The sequence below is a fragment of the Heterodontus francisci genome, chromosome 5 (genome assembly GCF_036365525.1).
Source record: "Heterodontus francisci isolate sHetFra1 chromosome 5, sHetFra1.hap1, whole genome shotgun sequence".
In the NCBI taxonomy this organism is placed as follows: Eukaryota; Metazoa; Chordata; class Chondrichthyes; order Heterodontiformes; family Heterodontidae; genus Heterodontus; species Heterodontus francisci.
In genome coordinates this window covers 105,138,572-105,156,547 of record NC_090375.1, presented here as the reverse complement: position 1 = coordinate 105,156,547, position 17,976 = coordinate 105,138,572, and the positions used below count along the sequence as shown (strand labels likewise).

Genomic DNA, 17,976 nt, shown 5'->3' with positions numbered 1-17,976 from the left:
AATTACAAAGAGAGATTGCATAAACATTACCATTAACATTGTCTTTGCCTTTGTCACATGACATCTTTGTTATTTAATCTGTCCTGCCCTCTGCCATATCACACATATTCCCTTTTGTTGTCTTCCCGCCACCCCCCCCCCCCCCCCCCCACTTCACTGCTTTTAACCTATTACCTCTGCCAGTTCTGATGAAAGGTCACAGACCTGAAACATTAACTCTGCTTCTGTCTTCACAAATGCTGTCTGACCTGCTGAGTATTTCCAGCACTTTCGGTTTTTATTACATAAACTAGGGTTGTATTCCCTGGAAGTTAGAAGGTAAAGTTTTCAAGATATTTAGGGGAACAGATAGGGTACATAGAGAGCAACTGTTTCCCCTGGTTGGGGAGTCTAGGACTTGGGGGCATAATCTAAAAATTAGAGCCAGACCTTTTCAGGAATGAAATTAGGAAACACTTCTACACACACACAAAGTGATAGAAGTTTGGAACTCTCTTCCACAAATGGCAATTGATGCCAGGTCAATTGTAAGTTTTAAGTCTGTGATTGAAAGATATTTGTCATCTAAAGGGATATGGGGCAAAGGCAGGTAAATGGAGTTAGGTCTCAGATCAGCCATGATCACATTGCATTGCAGAACAGTCTTAAGAAGCTGAACTGGCCTACTCCTGTTTTTATGTTCATTTGTTCCTAAATCATATTTCAGCAAAGGTTTCATTTTTGTCTAATTCAAATACTTAACTTATTGCTGATGTCCAATGATTGGTGCAATATCCTGGATCGAAGATGATAAGCTGCTGAAGAATGGCTGTTTACTTAATTTTTATATTTTATGTTTCTGATTCTTCGTATACAAGATAATGTAATTGGAAGTATAATTAATGTTCTAAGCACTTCATAAACTATTGTGCAAATGAGTTAAAGAAACAGTGGAATAACCCTAGTCAATACAGGAAAATGCATTTTTATGTAAAGCTCTTGAAGTAGAGTTAGATGTATGTGTTGTTATTTAACTTTTTTTTTGACAGGTGAAAAGAGAGGTTGGAGATGTCAGTATTCTGATAAACAATGCAGGTATTGTTACTGGAAAGAAATTCACTGATTCACCAGATGCCTTGATGGAGAAAACCATGGAGGTGAACACACTTGCACATTTTTGGGTAAGTATTCCAATACTGCTAATTCGTGGACAATTTGAATCATAGTCTTAGAGTTATACAGCACAGAAACAGGCCCTTCTGCCCATCGTGTGTGTGCCGGCCATCAAGCACCTAACTATTCTAGTCCCATTTTCCAGCACTTGGCCCGTAGCCTTGTATGCTATGGCGTTTCAAGTGCTCATCTAAGTACGACTTAAATGTTGTGAGGGTTCCTGCCTCTACCACCTCTTCAGGCAGTGTATTCCAGATTCTAACCATCCTCTGGGTGAAAAACTTTTTCCTCAAATCCCCTCTAAACTTCCTGCCCCTTACTTTAAATCTATGCCCCCTGGTTATTGACCCCTCCACGAAAGGAAAAAGTCTCTTCCTATCTAACTTATCAATGCCCCTCATAATTTTGTATACCTCAATCAGGTCTCCCCTCAGCCTTCTCTGTTCTAAGGAAAACAACCCTAGCCTTTTCAGTCTCTTCATAGCTGAAATGCTCCAGCCCAGGCAACATCCTGGTGAATCTCCTCTGCACCCTCTCCAGTGTGTGATGCCCAGAACTGTACACAGTACTCCAGCTGTGGCCTAACAAGTGTTTTATGCAGCTCCATCATAACCTCCCTGCTCTTATATTCTATGCCTCGGCTAATAAAGGCGAGTATCCCATATGCCTTCCTAACCACCTTATCTACCTGTGCTGCTGCCTTCAGTGATCTATGGACAAGTACACCAAGGTACCTCTGACACTCTGTACTTCCTAGGGTCCTACCATCCATTGTATATTCCCTTGCCTTGTTAGTCCTCCCAAAATGCCTCACCTCACACTTCTCAGGATTAAATTCCATTTGCCACTGCTCTGCCCATCTTACCAGCCCATCTATATTGTCCTGTAATCTAAGGCTTTCCTCCTCACGATTTACAACACCACCAATTTTCGTGTCATCTGCAAACTTACTTATCATGCCTCCTATATTCATGTCTAAATCATTAATGTACACTACAAACAGTAAGGGTCCAAGCACTGATTACTGTGGTACACCACTGGTCACAGGCTTCCACTCGCAAAAACAACCCTCTACCATTACCCTATTTCCTGCCACCAAGCCAATTTTGGATCCAAATTGCCCTGGATCCCATGGGCTCTTACCTTCTTAATCAATCTCCCATGCGGGGCCTTACCAAAAACCTTACTGATGTCCATGTAGACTACATCAACTGCTTTACCCTCATCTACATATCTAGTCACCTCCTCAAAACTCAATCAAGTCAGTTAGACACGATCTCCCACTGACAAAGCCGTGCTGGCTTTCCCTGATTATTCCCTGCCTCTCCAAGTGGAGATTAATCCTGCCCCACAGTATTTTTTCAAATAGTTTCCCAACCACTGATGTTAGACTCACCGGCCTGTAATTAGCTGGTTTATCCCTGCTACCCTTCTTGAATAATGGTACCACATTCGCTGTCCTCTGGCACCTCTCCCGTGGCCAGAGAGGATCTGAAAATTTGTGTCAGTGCCCCTGCTATCAGCTCCCTTGCCTCACACAACAGCCTGGGATACATCTCATCTGGACCTGGGGATTTATCCACTTTTAAGGCCGCTGAAGCATCTAATACTTCCTCCCTTTCAATGTTATTATGTTCAAGTATATCACAATCCCCCCTCCCTGATCTCTACACCTACATCGTCGTTCTCCACAGTGAAAACAGATGAAAAGTAATAATTTAAGACCTCACCTATATCCTCCGGTTCCACACACAGATTGCCACTTTGGTCCCTAATGGGCCCTACTCTTTCCCTGGTTATCCTCTTGCCCTTAATATACTTATAAAACGCCTTTAGGATTTTCCTTTATATTGACCACCAATGTTTTTTCATGTCCCCTCTTCGCTCTCCTAATTACTTTTTTAAGTACCCCCCTACACTTTCTATACTCCTCTAATGCCTCCGCTGTTTTCAGCGCTCTGAATCTGCCATGAGCCTCCTTTTTTTTTCTCCTGATCCAATACTCTATACCCCTTGGCATCCAGGGTTCCCTGGACTTGTTGGTCCTACCCTTCACCTTAATGGGTACATGTTGACTCTGACCTCTCACTATTTCCTCTTTAAATGCTTCCCACTGGCCTGATGTAGACTTTCCAACAAGTAGCTGCTCCCAGTCCACTTTGGCCAGATCCTGTTTTATCAAATTGAAATCGGCCTTCCCCCAATTCAGTACCTTTATTTCTGGCCCGTCTTTGTCCTTTTCCATTACCACCTTAAATCTTAGAGTTATGGAATCAGAGCTCAGGAATCTTGTATAGGCCGTTATTTGTCAGTTTCAATAAAATGTAAGATATAAAAGCCAGGATTCGTTGCATTTTATTTTATCTTTGGCCAGATCAATAAAGATAGTTTGTAACTTCTTTGGTTTCTCTAAGAAGATCTAACTTAAATGTGTACGTATTTTTTAAAGAGGAGGGATACGGCCACCAGTTTTAATTGTGGCTACGATCCAAAACACTCTCCTGCACAGAACTTTCAGCCTATTGGTGTGAATCAGAGGTGACATCATTGAAAGTGGAAGAGATTCCTGAGTTTGTATCAGCCCTTTTCACACCTCTACTTGTGCAACTGAAGCTCCGGTTATAATGCACTACAAATCTGAGTTATGCTGGTAGTTGTTCATGCATACATATCTATTTTTCCACTGCCCATCACACTTACTAAAAACTTTTAAATTCTGACTTGATACTGCGCTGGAACAATTGGATCTCTACTTGGATCTAAACCAACTTTAATCTGTCTGGAAGCTTTTTAACTTCCAAATCTTCCTTGTTACATTCTTAAGATATTCAACCTTCTAACCTCCTTTGAAAACTTGCTGAATTTATACGACCCAACCTCTGGCATTAACTATCTTATGCTGTAAGAAAATCCCACTTCTTGCAACCTGACCAATCATAGTGATAAATTTAGCAACAATGATCAATTTCAAAGATGTCAGTTAAACAAATATGTCTTAGAAACTATTATTAAAAACAAAATACTGCAGATGCTGGAAATCTGAAATAAAAACAAAGTGCTGGAAATACTCAGCAGGTCAGACAGCATCTGTGGAGAGAGAAGCAGTTAATGTTTCAGGTCTCTGACCTTTCATCAGAACTGCTGCCTGACCTGCGTATTTCCAGCACTTAGTTTCTAAAACAAAAATAAAAACAATTGTTGGCAATTTTATTTTTTCTCAAAACCCTCCTTTTGTCCCAATGTATAAATCACCTGGGAGGAATGCAATACTCAAAATCTTTTCCAGACCTCTTGTCATTTTGTTAGATGAAAGGACCATGACACACAACTTTCCTTTTGACCCTGTCAGTAGTAACAAGCTCATCCTGGTACTGGCATAGTAATAGGCAGAAGCGGCTGCCTCAAAGTATATGCATGTCTTGTTCTAATGAAAAATTTGAACAACAGGTGAAGCTAGCTGCTTCACGCTGCTACTATACAGTCGCAACACATGTGGTGTTCACACTAACAGGATGCAGCCATCAAGCCAAAAAGGCGTCTTGCCTGCCACACAAATGAGTAATGTGATATGTGAATTTCAATGCCAGTGTGATGCTAGGTATATAGGCCGTGCATCCCAAAGACTGGCAGATTGTATCAAACAACATGCCACTTCTGCTGTTTGCAACGGGCAAGGTACACGCCCTACACAACCAGCCCGTGCTTGCAAAACTCAAAACCGTGTCCAACAGTAGACAGTTGCGCGATTGGACAACATTTGCTAAATAATCCTCCGTGTGCTAAGAATTACACTGACAACCAATTTAAGATTGTCAGTCGGGCTTGCCGTGTGGCGCATTTGTGCGTACTGGAAGCTACACATATTAATACACAGGGCCCTGTTCTTTGCAGACAGAAAGAACATGTACAAACAATGCGCCTATTTCAGCTGAACAAAATAAGTGACAGGCATTTCCTGGTTCATTCCTCAGGGCAATGCCTTGACCAATCAGTCAAGCTGCCTGGTTTAAATTTCAAACAAAGCTTGGCAGTGAACTGTCAGTCACCGTAAATTGGCAGTGCCTATACCAATCAATCAGCACTCTCTTTTTATGCAGTATAAAGTTGTTGTTTTCCCTTATATTGGTATTTTTGCATAATGTCCTGATGAGTGCAAGACGAAAAGCTTCGACAACATTACTCTATTTTCAGCAATAAAAATGATGAATTCTTGCATCTCTTATGTTTTCCTTGAATAGGGCATAGTCAAAGCCTTACCTTTGCTATAGGAGCATGAGGTCCTTTTTTATTTCACCTTCCCCCTGCACACTGCTATCAAACATGGACCTGCCAAGTCCTACAGTAGCCTTCCCTTTCAGTTCCAGCACAGAACCACAGGTGAAGGTTATCTACATTCATTTCCAAAAAGACATGCCAACTGAAACAGGAATAAAACAACACATGTAGCTCTGACTCTCTATGGGTATGGGCATTGCTGGCATGTATTTCACACTTTCGACAGTCGTCCTTTCCCCTAGCAATGCTCCCCTTTTTAATGAGCATGTGGCTCTGGACTCCACAGTACTGCTGACCTTGACCTCAGTTAAAACTGCTTTTAAACTTATGTTGGACTGCTGAGTGTCAGCGTCCCAATGTCACCTTCAAACCCTCATGCAAGACAGAAAGCAACAACGAAAAGACTCAGCCCACCTAGTATATAATAGCATCTCTTGTTATTCCTTTCCAAGTCCTAGATGCAGTGGCCACTACACAAAAGATCACAAATACCCACATAGAGTCATAGAGAGAGATACAGCACTAAAACAGGCCCTTCAGCCCACCGAGTCTGTGCCGACCAACAACCACCCATTTATACTAATCCGACATTAATCCGATATTCCCTACCACATCCCCACCATTCTCCTACCACCTACCTACACTAGGGGCAATTTACAATGGCCAATTTACCAATCAACCTGCAAGTCTTAGGCTGTGGGAGGAAACCGGAGCAACTGGCGGAAACCCACGCGGTCACAGGGAGAACTTGCAAACTCCGCACAGGCAGTACCCAGAACCGAACCTGGGTCGCTGGAGTTGTGAGGCTGCGGTGCTAACCACTGCGCCACTGTGCCGCCCACTCCAGTATGCTGATGTCTGCATGCAGTAGACATCGGTAAACTCCATAGCCCTTTGATTCTACAAAACAGCCCAACTGTGGGACCAAGAGAACCCACAATACACAAACCTCTTTATTCTTTCTTTTGGGCCTCCTTATCTCGAGAGACAATGGATATGCGCCTGGAGGTGGTCAGTGGTTTGTGAAGCAGCGCCTGGAGTGGCTATAAAGGCCAATTCTGGAGTGACAGGCTCTTCCACAGGTGCTGCAGAGAAATTTGTTTGTCGGGCTGTTGCACAGTTGGCTCTCCCCTTGCGCCTCTGTCTTTTTTCCTGCCAACTACTAAGTCTCTTCGACTCGCCACAATTTAGCCATGTCTTTATGGCTGCCCGCCAGCTCTGGCGAATGCTGGCAACTGACTCCCACGACTTGTGATCAATGTCACAGGATTTCATGTCGCGTTTGCAGACGTCTTTATAGCGGAGACATGGACGGCCGGTGGGTCTGATACCAGTGGCGAGCTCGCTGTACAATGTGTCTTTGGGGATCCTGCCATCTTCCATGCGGCTCACATGGCCAAGCCATCTCAAGCGCCGCTGACTCAGTAGTGTGCATAAGCTGGGGATGTTGGCCGCTTCAAGGACTTCTGTGTTGGAGATATAGTCCTGCCACCTGATGCCAAGTATTCTCCGAAGGCAGCGAAGATGGAATGAATTGAGACGTCGCTCTTGGCTGGCATACGTTGTCCAGGCCTCGCTGCCGTAGAGCAAGGTACTGAGGACACAGGCCTGATACACTCGGACTTTTGTGTTCCGTGTCAGTGCGCCATTTTCCCACATTCTCTTGGCCAGTCTGGACATAGCAGTGGAAGCCTTTCCCATGCGCTTGTTGATTTCTGCATCTAGAGACAGGTTACTGGTGATCGTTGAGTCTAGGTAGGTGAACTCTTGAACCACTTCCAGAGCGTGGTCGCCAATATTGATGGATGGAGCATTTCTGACGTCCTGCCCCATGATGTTTGTTTTCTTGAGGCTGATGGTTAGGCCAAATTCATTGCAGGCAGACGCAAACCTGTCGATGAGACTCTGCAGGTGCTCTTCAGTGTGAGATGTTAAAGCAGCATCGTCAGCAAAGAGGAGTTCTCTGATGAGGACTTTCCGTACTTTGGACTTCACTCTTAGACGGGCAAGGTTGAACAACCTGCCCCCTGATCTTGTGTGGAGGAAAATTCCTTCTTCAGAGGATTTGAACGCATGTGAAAGCAGCAGGGAGAAGAAAATCCCAAAAAGTGTGGGTGCGAGAACACAGCCCTGTTTCACACCACTCAGGATAGGAAAGGGCTCTGATGAGGAGCCACCATGTTGAATTGTGCCTTTCATATTGTCATGGAATGAGGTGATGATACTTAGTAGCTTTGGTGGACATCCGATCTTTTCTAGTAGTCTGAAGAGACCACGTCTGCTGACGAGGTCAAAGGCTTTGGTGAGATCAATGAAAGCAATGTAGAGGGGCATCTGTTGTTCACGGCATTTCTCCTGTATCTGACGAAGGGAGAACAGCATGTCAATGGTCGATCTCTCTGCACGAAAGCCACACTGTGCCTCAGGGTAGACGCGCTCGGCCAGCTTCTGGAGCCTGTTCAGAGCGACTCGAGCAAAGACTTTCCCCACTATGCTGAGCAGGGAGATTCCGTGGTAGTTGTTGCAGTCACCGCGGTCACCTTTGTTTTTATAGAGGGTGATGATGTTGGCATCGCGCATGTCCTGGGGTACTGCTCCCTCGTCCCAGCACAGGCATAACAGTTCATGTAGTGCTGAGAGTATAGCAGGCTTGGCACTCTTGATTATTTCAGGGGTAATGCTGTCCTTCCCAGGGACTTTTCCGCTGGCTAGAGAATCAATGGCATCACTGAGTTCCGATTTGGTTGGCTGTATGTCCAGCTCATCCATGACTGGTAGAGGCTGGGCTGCATTGAGGGCAGTCTCAGTGACAACATTCTCCCTGGAGTACAGTTCTAGGTAGTGCTCAACCCAGCGGTCCATCTGTTTGCCTTGGTCAGTGATTATGTCCCCCGATTTAGATTTGAGGGGGGCGATCTTCTTGATGGTTGGCCCAAGAGCACTCTTCATGCCATCATACATTCCTCTGATGTTTCCGGTGTCTGAGGCCAGCTGAATATGACTGCATAGGTGTTGCCAGTAGTCGTTTGCGCAACGCCTAGCTGTTCTTTGTGCAGTACTTCTGGCTGCTTTAAGTGCTGCGGATGTTAAATCGCTGGAGGCTTTCTTGTAGTTCAACAGTGCAATGCGCTGTTTATAAACCTCTTTATATTTGTATAAAAATATGGCAAAAGATTCTTTAGTTATCATGAAAACATAACCATGATTGATCATGGTCCTTATTGTGATTTCTATAATTTTTAACATTTGTAATGAATGGCCTATGATTTTTCCCTTGAATTTGCCATGACAGAATTGCAGCACATAGGATAATAGACAAAAACATTACTTAAGAAATGTAGATGTCATAACATATGTATCCAATTTGCTAGCATATTTGGCAGCATCTGTGAAATGTTAACTCTGCTCCTCTCCACAGATGCTGCCAAACCTTTTGAGAATTTCTAGCGTTTTCTGTTTTTATTTCAGATTTCCAGTATTTCCGCAGTATTTTGCTTTTGTATTACCAGGTTTTACTGGTTGTGTACTGGAACTGAATTAAAAACCACACAGGAGTCAGTTGAACCCTGTTCAGTCTTCCACATGGGTAGTGCTGGATGCTGATTTCCATTCATGAAAAATATAATGGCATTGCCTGGGGAGAGACAGCATATTATAATATAAAAATAATATTTTAACAATGCGATTGATTGTGAAACTAAATCTCAAATGTGATTGACATTAAAAAAGTAATCCAAGTTAAACAGCTTTGAATGTTTTCCTCTTAGTTTAAAAGTATTTGCTTAGAATATATAGCCCTAAAATGAAAACGCCCTATTTAATTTTCCTGTTCCTTCCCCTTTTTATGGGGAGGTGTCTGGCTTTCATTCCAGGGGTAGCTGCACAAGGGTATACAGTCAGGAGGGAGTGGCCCTGGGAGTCCTCAACATTGATTACAGATCCCATGTAGTACCATGGCATTAGGTCAAACATGGGAAAGGAAACCTCCTGCTGATTACCAACCACCACCCTCCCTTAGCTGATGAAACCGTACTCCTCCAGTTTGACCATCTCTTTGAAGAAGCACTGAGGGGAGCACAGGCACAGAATGTCCTCTGTGTGGGGGACTTCAATGCCCATCACCAAGAGTGGCTCTGCAGCAACACTACTGACCGAGCTGACCAAGTCCTGAAGGACATATCTGCTAGACTGGGCCTGCGGCAGGTGCTGAGAGAACCAACAAGAGGGAAGAACCTATTTGACCTCACCCTCACCAGACTACCTGTCGCAGATACATCTGTCCTTAACAGTTTTGGTAGGAGTGATCACCACGCAGTCTTGGTGGAGTCGAAATTCAGTCTTCGCACTGAGGATACTGTGCTTCATGTGTGGCACTTTTGGCATTCTTCCATCTGTGAAAGATGATGGACACGCATCAAACAATCCATTTAGGTGGGTGTCTTCTCTTGGTGCACCTTTGCTGATGGCTATGAAGGCCAATCCTTGAGAGGCAGGTTCTGCCACAGGTGCCACATGTGAAGCTGCCAAGTGACGCTGTGAGTTGCTTTTGACGTTGCCGCCTGTTGCCAAGCTGCTGTAGCAACTGGTCTTCGTGGTAGGGCACGCCAGTCTACAGAATATGTTGTAATTTCCCTCTTTTGCCAGCTAATTACTCCCAGATGCGATTGTCGACATTTAGAACCTTCATGTCACGCTTGCAGGCATTGATGAGCTTAGTGACTTCCAAGCTTCAATCATCTATGAAGCAGCAGAAGCATCATTTGGTAAAGGTGGAACCAAGGGCTGGTTTGAGACCTACTCAGCAGAGATGATATCTGTCATTGAGGCAAAAAACAAAGCCTACATGATGTACAATATAAACCCAGCAGCAAAGACATTGTATGACTTGAAAGTAGCCCAGACAGCCGTGCAAAGGGGAGGGCGATACTGCGCAAACAAACACTGGATCAATTTATGTAAAGAAATCCAAACTGCATGTGACAAAGGAATTCTATGAGCTATGTATGAAGGGACCAAAAGGATGCTTGAATAAAAACAAGAAATGCTGGAAATACTCAGCAGGTCTGGCAGCATCTGTGGAGAGAGAAGCAGAGTTAACGTTTCAGGTCAGTGACCCTTCTTCAGAACTGGCAAATACTAGAAATGTAAAAGGTTTTAAGCAAGTAAAGAGGGGGTGGGGCAAGAGATAATAAAGAAGGTGTAGATAGGGCAAGGTCACAGAATAGCTGACCAGAAGGTCGTGGAGCCAAGGCAAACAATGGTGTGTTGAAAGACAAAGCCTTAGTGCAGATAGGGTGTTAATGGACTGAAAATTGACCAGCCGCAAGTACAAACATGTAAAAAAACAGTGGGTAAGCAAACTGAACAAATTAAGATGAAATAAATAAACACAAAAAAAAATTTTTTTTAAAGGAAAAAGAAAAACAATAACTGAAAATAAAGGTAAAATGGGGGGCCCGTCGTTCTCTGAAATGATTGAACTCAATGTTCAGTCCGGCAGGCTGTAGTGTGCCTAATCGGTAAATGAGATGCTGTTCCTCGAGCTTGCGTTGATGTTCACTGGAACACTGCAGCAATCCTAGGACAGAGATGTGAGCATGAGAGCAGGGGGGAGTGTTGAAATGGCAAGCAACCGGAAGCTCGGGGTCCTGCTTACGGACTGAGCGGAGGTATTCCGTAAAGCGGTCACCCAGTCTGCGTTTGGTCCTCCCAATGTAGAGGAGACCACATTGTGAGCAGCGAATAGAGTATACTACATTGAAAGAAGTACAAGTAAATTGCTGCTTCACTTGAAGTGTTTGGGCTGGGATAGTGAGGAGAGAGGAGGTAAATGGGCAGGTATTACACCTCCTGCGATTGTAGGGGAAGGTGCTGTGGGAAGGGGACGAGGTGGTGGGGGTAATGGAGTGGACCAGGGTGTCATGGAGGGAATGACCCCTTAGGAATGCTGACAGGGGAAGGGAGGGGAAGATGCGTTTGGTAGTGGCTTCACGCTGGAGGTGGCGGAAATGGCAGAGGACGATCCTTTGGATATGGAGGCTGATGGGGTGGAAAGTGAGGACAGGGGGAACCTTGTTGCGGTTCTGGGAGGGGGCGGGGGAAGAAGGGTGAGGGTAGAGGTGCAGGAAATGGGCCGGACACGTTTGAGGGCCCTGTCAACCACAGTGGGGGGGGGGGAATCCTCGGTTGAGGAAAAAGGAAGAAATATCAGAAGCGCTGTCATGGAAGGTTGCATCATCAGAGCAGATGCGTCGGAGACGGAAAAACTGGGAGAATGGAATGGAGTCCTTACAGGAGGAAGTCTGTGAAGAAGTGTAGTCGAGCAGTAGGATGCTTGACCCTGTCATCACCAAACATGCTCCCTGAAGTCGGCAGATGAAGTACTCACCAACAGAAGTAAACAGATGTCCTGCTGGGCTGAACACTACTGTGAACTGTATTCCTGTAAGCCAGACATCTTAGTCTATGCTTGATGCTCTCCCGCAACTTCCTGTCATGGATGGGTTGGATGAAGAACCCTCAACATGAGCTCAGGAAGGCCATCGACTGCCTGGCGAAAAGACGGGCACCCAGCAAGGACAGAACCCCAGTCGAACTGCGCAAGCATGCAAAGTGATCTATTACCACACCTTTGACCTTCTCCTCTGCTGAAAAGTAGGCTCTGTTCCACAGGAGATGCATGACACCAAAATCATCACACTGTGACACTACCACCATGCTAAATGGAATCTAATCAGAACAGCAGCTCAAAACTGGGCATCCATGAGGCGCTGTGGGCTGTAAGCAGTAGCAGAATTATATTCAACCACAATCTGTAACCTCATGGCCTGGCATATCCCTTACTCTACCATTACTGTCAAGCCAGAGGATCAACCCTGGTTCAATGAGAAGTACAGGAGAGCATGCCAGGAGCAGCACCAGCTATACCTAAAAATGAAGTGCCAAGCTAGGACTACATGCATGCGACAGACAGAGCTAAGCGATCCCACAGCCAATGAATCCGATCAAGGCTCTGCAGACCTACCACAAACAGTCGTGAATGGTGGTGGACAATTAAACAACTAACTGGAGGAGGTGACATCACAAACATCCCGATCTTCAATGATGGAGCCCAACATGTCAGTGCAAAAGTCAAGGCTGAAGCATTTTTAAACATCTTCGGCCAGAATGCCAAGTGGGTGATCCATCTCAGCCTCCTTCTGAGGTCCCCAGCATCACAGATGCCAGTCTTCAGCCAATTCGATTTACTCCACCTGATATCAAGAAACTGCTGAAGGCACTGGATACAGCAAAGGCTATGGGCCCTGACAACTTCCCAGCAGTAGTACTGAAGACTTGTGCTCCAGAACTAGCTATGCCCTTAACCAAGCTGTTCCTATACAGCTACAACAATGGCATCGACCCGACAAAGTGGGAAATTTCCCAGGTATGTCTTGCCTACAAAAAGCAGGACAAACCCAATTTGGACAATTATTGTCCCAGGAGTCTGTTCTCAATTATCAGGAAAATGATGTAAGGTGTCATTGACAGTGCTACCAAGCGGCACTTACACAGCAATAACCTGCTCACCGATGCTCAGTTTAGGTTTCGCCAGTGCCACCCAGCTCCAGACCTTATTACTGCTTAGTCTAAACATAGACAAAGAGCTGAATTCTAGAGGTGAAGTCAGAGTGACTGTCTTTGACATCAAGGTAACATTTGGCCGAATGTGGCTGTTACAACCTCAGTGAAGCTGTTAATGTTAAAACAAGTGATATGAGCTCGCCAGACCAATTTAACAAATTACATGACAGGATTTTACCTTTTTAAGTCTTTTATTATAAAAAACTAAACTAAAAATCACTTAATTAAATAGAACTTTGTAAATAATTAATATTCCAAATTACAGGCAAACATAAAACACCACACCACATTTTTGTCAGCTCCTTGAAGCAAGATCTTTGCAGCTAAAAGTCCCAACTCCTCCCAGTTGCATTGGGTTGGATTTCCAGACCTTCTGAAAGTCAGTGTCCTCTTTGCTTCTTCCAAGCACTTTCGACCTTGACTTCCGTGAATAAGGCGATCTCTGGTGATCCCATTCATCTCCTCATCCTCCTCCTTCGCAAACCTCAACTTTCAAATCGGGTTTGAATCTTAGCAACTTTTTGCTGTATAAGTGGGTGTTCGCTCTCTCGCTCTTTCCGCAAACCCCCTCCCCCCCAACCACCCCCCGGCGAGGCTGCCACCGTTGATCATTGTCTTCCTTACAGCATACAGGTTTCCCAAAGTCTGTAGAATTTTTCCAGAATCAGAAGGTCAAGAGCCATTTGTTTTTTTCTATATGCAAAGCCCACAAATCTGACTACAGCTGAGCCACCCAGGCTTTCCTTTGTTTCCAGGTGTTGGCAATTGCAATTCGTATTTACATTTTCAGTGCCACTTACTCCTTGTTTACAATCTGAAAGTCTGGGAGGGTGAAGCCCTTTGTCCGTCAGGTGTTATTACCTTGCATTCACTACTTTCCAAAAGGGTCTTTGATCTGGGCTCATTGTTGTTCTGGTAACCAAGATTCCTGTCTTGACTATAAGCAGAGTTGATGTGAAATCACCTGACTTCTTTGACTCCATCTTAAACTACATTAAAAATCACAGTTTCATAATCATGCTATAAAGTCCAGCATTCATAACATTTGCATTGCATTAAGGAGCCCCAGCAAATTGACAACAAAGGAAATCGGGGTAAACGCTCCACTGGCAGGGGTCATCCTAGTACAAAGGAAGAAGGTTGTGGCTGTTGGAGGCCAATCATCTCAGTCCCAGGACATGACTGCAGGAGTTCCTCAGGGTAGTGTCCTCGGTCCAACCTTCTTCAGCTGCTTCATCAATGACCTTCCCTCTATTATAAGGTCAGAAGTGGAAATGTTCGCTGATGATTGCACACTGTTCAGGACCACTCCCGACTCCTCAGATACTGAAGCAATCCATGTCCGCATTCAGCAGGATCTGGGCAACGTTCAGGCTTGGGCTTATAAGTGGCAGGTAACAAGTGCCAGGCAATGACCATCCAAACGAGAGCATCTAACGATCTTCCCTTAATGTTCAATGGCGTTACCATCGCTGAATCCCCCACCATCAATATCCTGGGGTTTACCATTGACCAGAAACTGAACTGGACCAGCCACTTAAATACTTTGGTTACAAGAGCAGGTCAGAGGCTGGGAATTCTGCAGTGAGCAACTCCCTTCCTGACTACCCAAAGCCTGTCCACTATCTACAAGGGATAGGACAGGAGTGTGATAGAATACTTGCCTGAATGAGCACTCAACAGCACTCTGGAAGCTTGGCACGATCCAGGACAAAGCAGCCTGCTTGGTTGGTAACGCATCCACCACCATCAACAATCACTCCCTCCACCAACGGTGTACAGTGGCAACAGTGTGAACCATCTATAAGATACACTTCAGCAACTCACCAAGCCTCTTTCGGCACCTTCCAAATCCACGATCTCTACCATCTACCACCTGCAAGGGCAGCAGACGTATGGGAACACCACCACCTGCAAGTTCCCCTCCAAGCCACACACCATCTTGACTTGGAACTATATTATTCTTCCTTCACTGTCACTGGATCAAAAACCTGGAACTTCCTTCCTAACAACACTGTGGATGTACCTGCGTCAAATGGACTGCAGCACTTCAAGAAGGCAGCTCACCACCACCTCCTCGAGCAATGCGGAATGGGCAGCAAAGGGAAGGGAACTGGGGTTTCAGTTCTCTCTCTCAGTTCTGTCTCTAACAAGAGTAAGTATATCCACAAATCTGTATTGGTTCCTGTTGCTATTCTCATAAACAAGGAACAAGTTTAAGGAAGTGCCATAGCACAATTAGAACGACTAAAAACATAGCAGTTTCAAAGTCAGGTCTTGACCATGTTGATTTTTTTTTTATAAATTCATATCCGCTAGTTTTAGACAATCAATTCAATTTACCTGCTCATTTCCTAACTTTGCGATAACCATTTTAGAATTGACACTCCAAGCAAATTATTCCTTTTAAGGGTGTAAGATTGTAATTTGCGTGTTAGGTCAAAGATGCTCTTTTAAGGGCTTGGGGTCCCTTGTCAAAGAAAGTAGAGGAAGATATATAGAACGAATGAGAAAGAGGGACATGATTTTTCTAATTGGGCCTCCAGAACATTCCCCGGACACAATAAAGAGGAAAATCCATCCTTATTTCTGAAGATAGTCCCATGTAGGCTTATGCAGAAGATGCAGTGCCCCAAGGAATTTGGAGGTGGTCCTGCTTTTAACTTGCCAACATAAGAAATGGGAGGAGGAAGAGGCCAAAGAGCCCCTCAAGCCTGATTTGCCATTCAGTAAGATCATGGCTGACCGTCTATCAATTCCACTTTCCTGCCGTATCCTTATATCCCTTGATACTGTTAGTGCCCAAAAATCTAATGATTTCAGTCTTCAATATACTCAACAACTAAGCATTTGAGGTCCACTGGGGTAGAGAATTCCAAAGGTTCACAACTCCTGAGTGAAGAAATTTCTCCTCATCTCAGTCCTAAATGGCTGACCCCTTTATCCTGAGACAATTACCCCTAGACCTAGACTCTCCAACTGCGGGAAACTGACTTTCAACATCTATTCTGTCAAGCCCTCTAAGAATTTTATATTTTTCAATGAGATCACCTCTCATTCCTCTAAACTCCAGAGAACATAGGCCCATTCTACTCAATATCTCCTCATAAGATGGCCTTTTCTTCCCAGGAATCAGTCCAGTTGTTGCACTTCCTCTAAGGCAAGTATTTCCTTCCTTGCATAAGGAGACCAAAACTGTACACAGTATTCCAGGTGTGGTTTCACCAAAACCCTTTTCTATTTGTACCTCACTTACCACTCCATAAAAACATGTTCGATCCACCTACTGCCTGCCTTCCATCTCGCCGTCCCATCTGGAGGCAACCTGAGTGACTGCCCTTTACATCAAGGCAGCATTTGACTGAGCATGGCATCAAGGAGCCCGAGCAAAACTGGAGTCAATGGGAATCAGGGGGAAAATTCTCCACTGGTTGGAGTCATACCTAGCACAAGAGAAGATGATTGTGATTGTTGGATGTCAACCATCTCAGTTCCAGGACATCACTACAGGAGTTCCTCAGGGTAGTGTCCTGGGCCCAACCATCTTCAGCTGATTCATCAATGACCTTCCTTCAATCATAAGGTTAGAAGTGGGGGTGTTCACTGATTGCACAATGTTCAGCACCATTTGCGACTCCTCATACTGAAGCAGTCTGTGTAGAAATGCAGCAAGACCTGGACAATATCCAGGTTTGGGCTGATAATGGCAAGTAATGTTCACCCCACACAAGTGCCAGGCAATGACTATCTCAAACAAGAGAGACTCTAACCATCTCCCCTTGACATTCAGTGGCATTACGATTGCTGAAATCCCTATCATTAGCATCTTGGAGGTTACCATTGATATAAACTGAACTGGAGCAGCCATTATTTTTTTTAAAAATTTTGTTTAGAGATACACTACTGAAACAGGCCCTATGGCCCACCAAGTCTGTGCCAACCAACAACCACCCATTTAAACTAATCCTACGTTAATCCCATATTCCCTACCACATTCCCACCATTCTCCTATCACCTACCTACACTAGGGGCAATTTACAATGGCCAATTTACCTATCAACCTGCAAGTCTTTGGCTGTGGGAGGAAACCAGAGCACCTGGTGGAAACCCATGCGGTCACAGGGAGAACTTGCAAACTCCGCACAGACAGTACCCAGAACTGAACCAGGGTCGCTGGAGCTGTGAGGCTGCGGTGCTAACCACTGCACCACTGTGCTGTCCTATAAATACCATGGCTACAAGAGCAGGTCAGAGGCGAGGAATCCTGTGGCGAGTAACTCAACTCCTGACACCCCAAAGCCTGTCCACCATCTACAAGGCACAAATAAGGACTGTGATGGAATATTCTCCACTTGCTTGGATGGGTACTGCTCCAACAACATTCAAGAAGCTCGACACCATCCAGGACAAAGCAGCTTGCCTGATTGGTACCCCATCCACAGACATTCATTCCCTCCGCCACCAACCCACAGTGGCAGCAGTGTGTATCATCTACAGGTTGCACTGTAGCAACGCACCAAGGCTCCTTAGACAGCACCTTTCAAACCCGTGACCCCTACCACCGAGAAGGACAAAGCCGGCAGATGCATGGAAACACTATTACCTGCAACTTCAACTCCAGGTCACACACCATCCTGACTTGGAACTATATCACTGTTCCTTCACTGTCGCTGGGTCAAAATCCTGGAACTCCCTTCCTAACAGCACTGTGGGTGCACCTACCCCACATGGACTGCAGTGGTTCAAGAAGGCAGCTCACCACCACCTTCTCGAGGGCAATTAGGGATGGGCATTAAATGCTGTCCTTGCCAGCGACACCCACATCCCATGAATGAATGAAAGAAAACCTTCCTGAGCAAGATCTACCAGCAGACATCCTTTGGATCAAGGAATGGGAAACACAGGAAGTCACTAACAAGTTCCTTG

General features: G+C 45.0%; 1 protein-coding gene across 2 annotated transcripts in view; it reads left to right on the top strand.

Annotated features, from left to right (window-relative positions):
* Positions 1 to 17,976, top strand: part of sdr16c5b (short chain dehydrogenase/reductase family 16C, member 5b) — a 55,856-nt gene that overhangs the window by 7,074 nt on the left and 30,806 nt on the right. The window contains exon 2 of one of the 2 annotated variants that reach the window (XM_068031869.1): positions 1,029 to 1,160. The exons of the other annotated variant lie outside the window; for it this stretch is intronic. Coding sequence (XP_067887970.1) covers positions 1,029 to 1,160 — 132 coding nt within the window. The remainder of the gene's footprint in view (positions 1 to 1,028; positions 1,161 to 17,976) is intronic. 2 annotated transcript variants of the gene reach the window in all.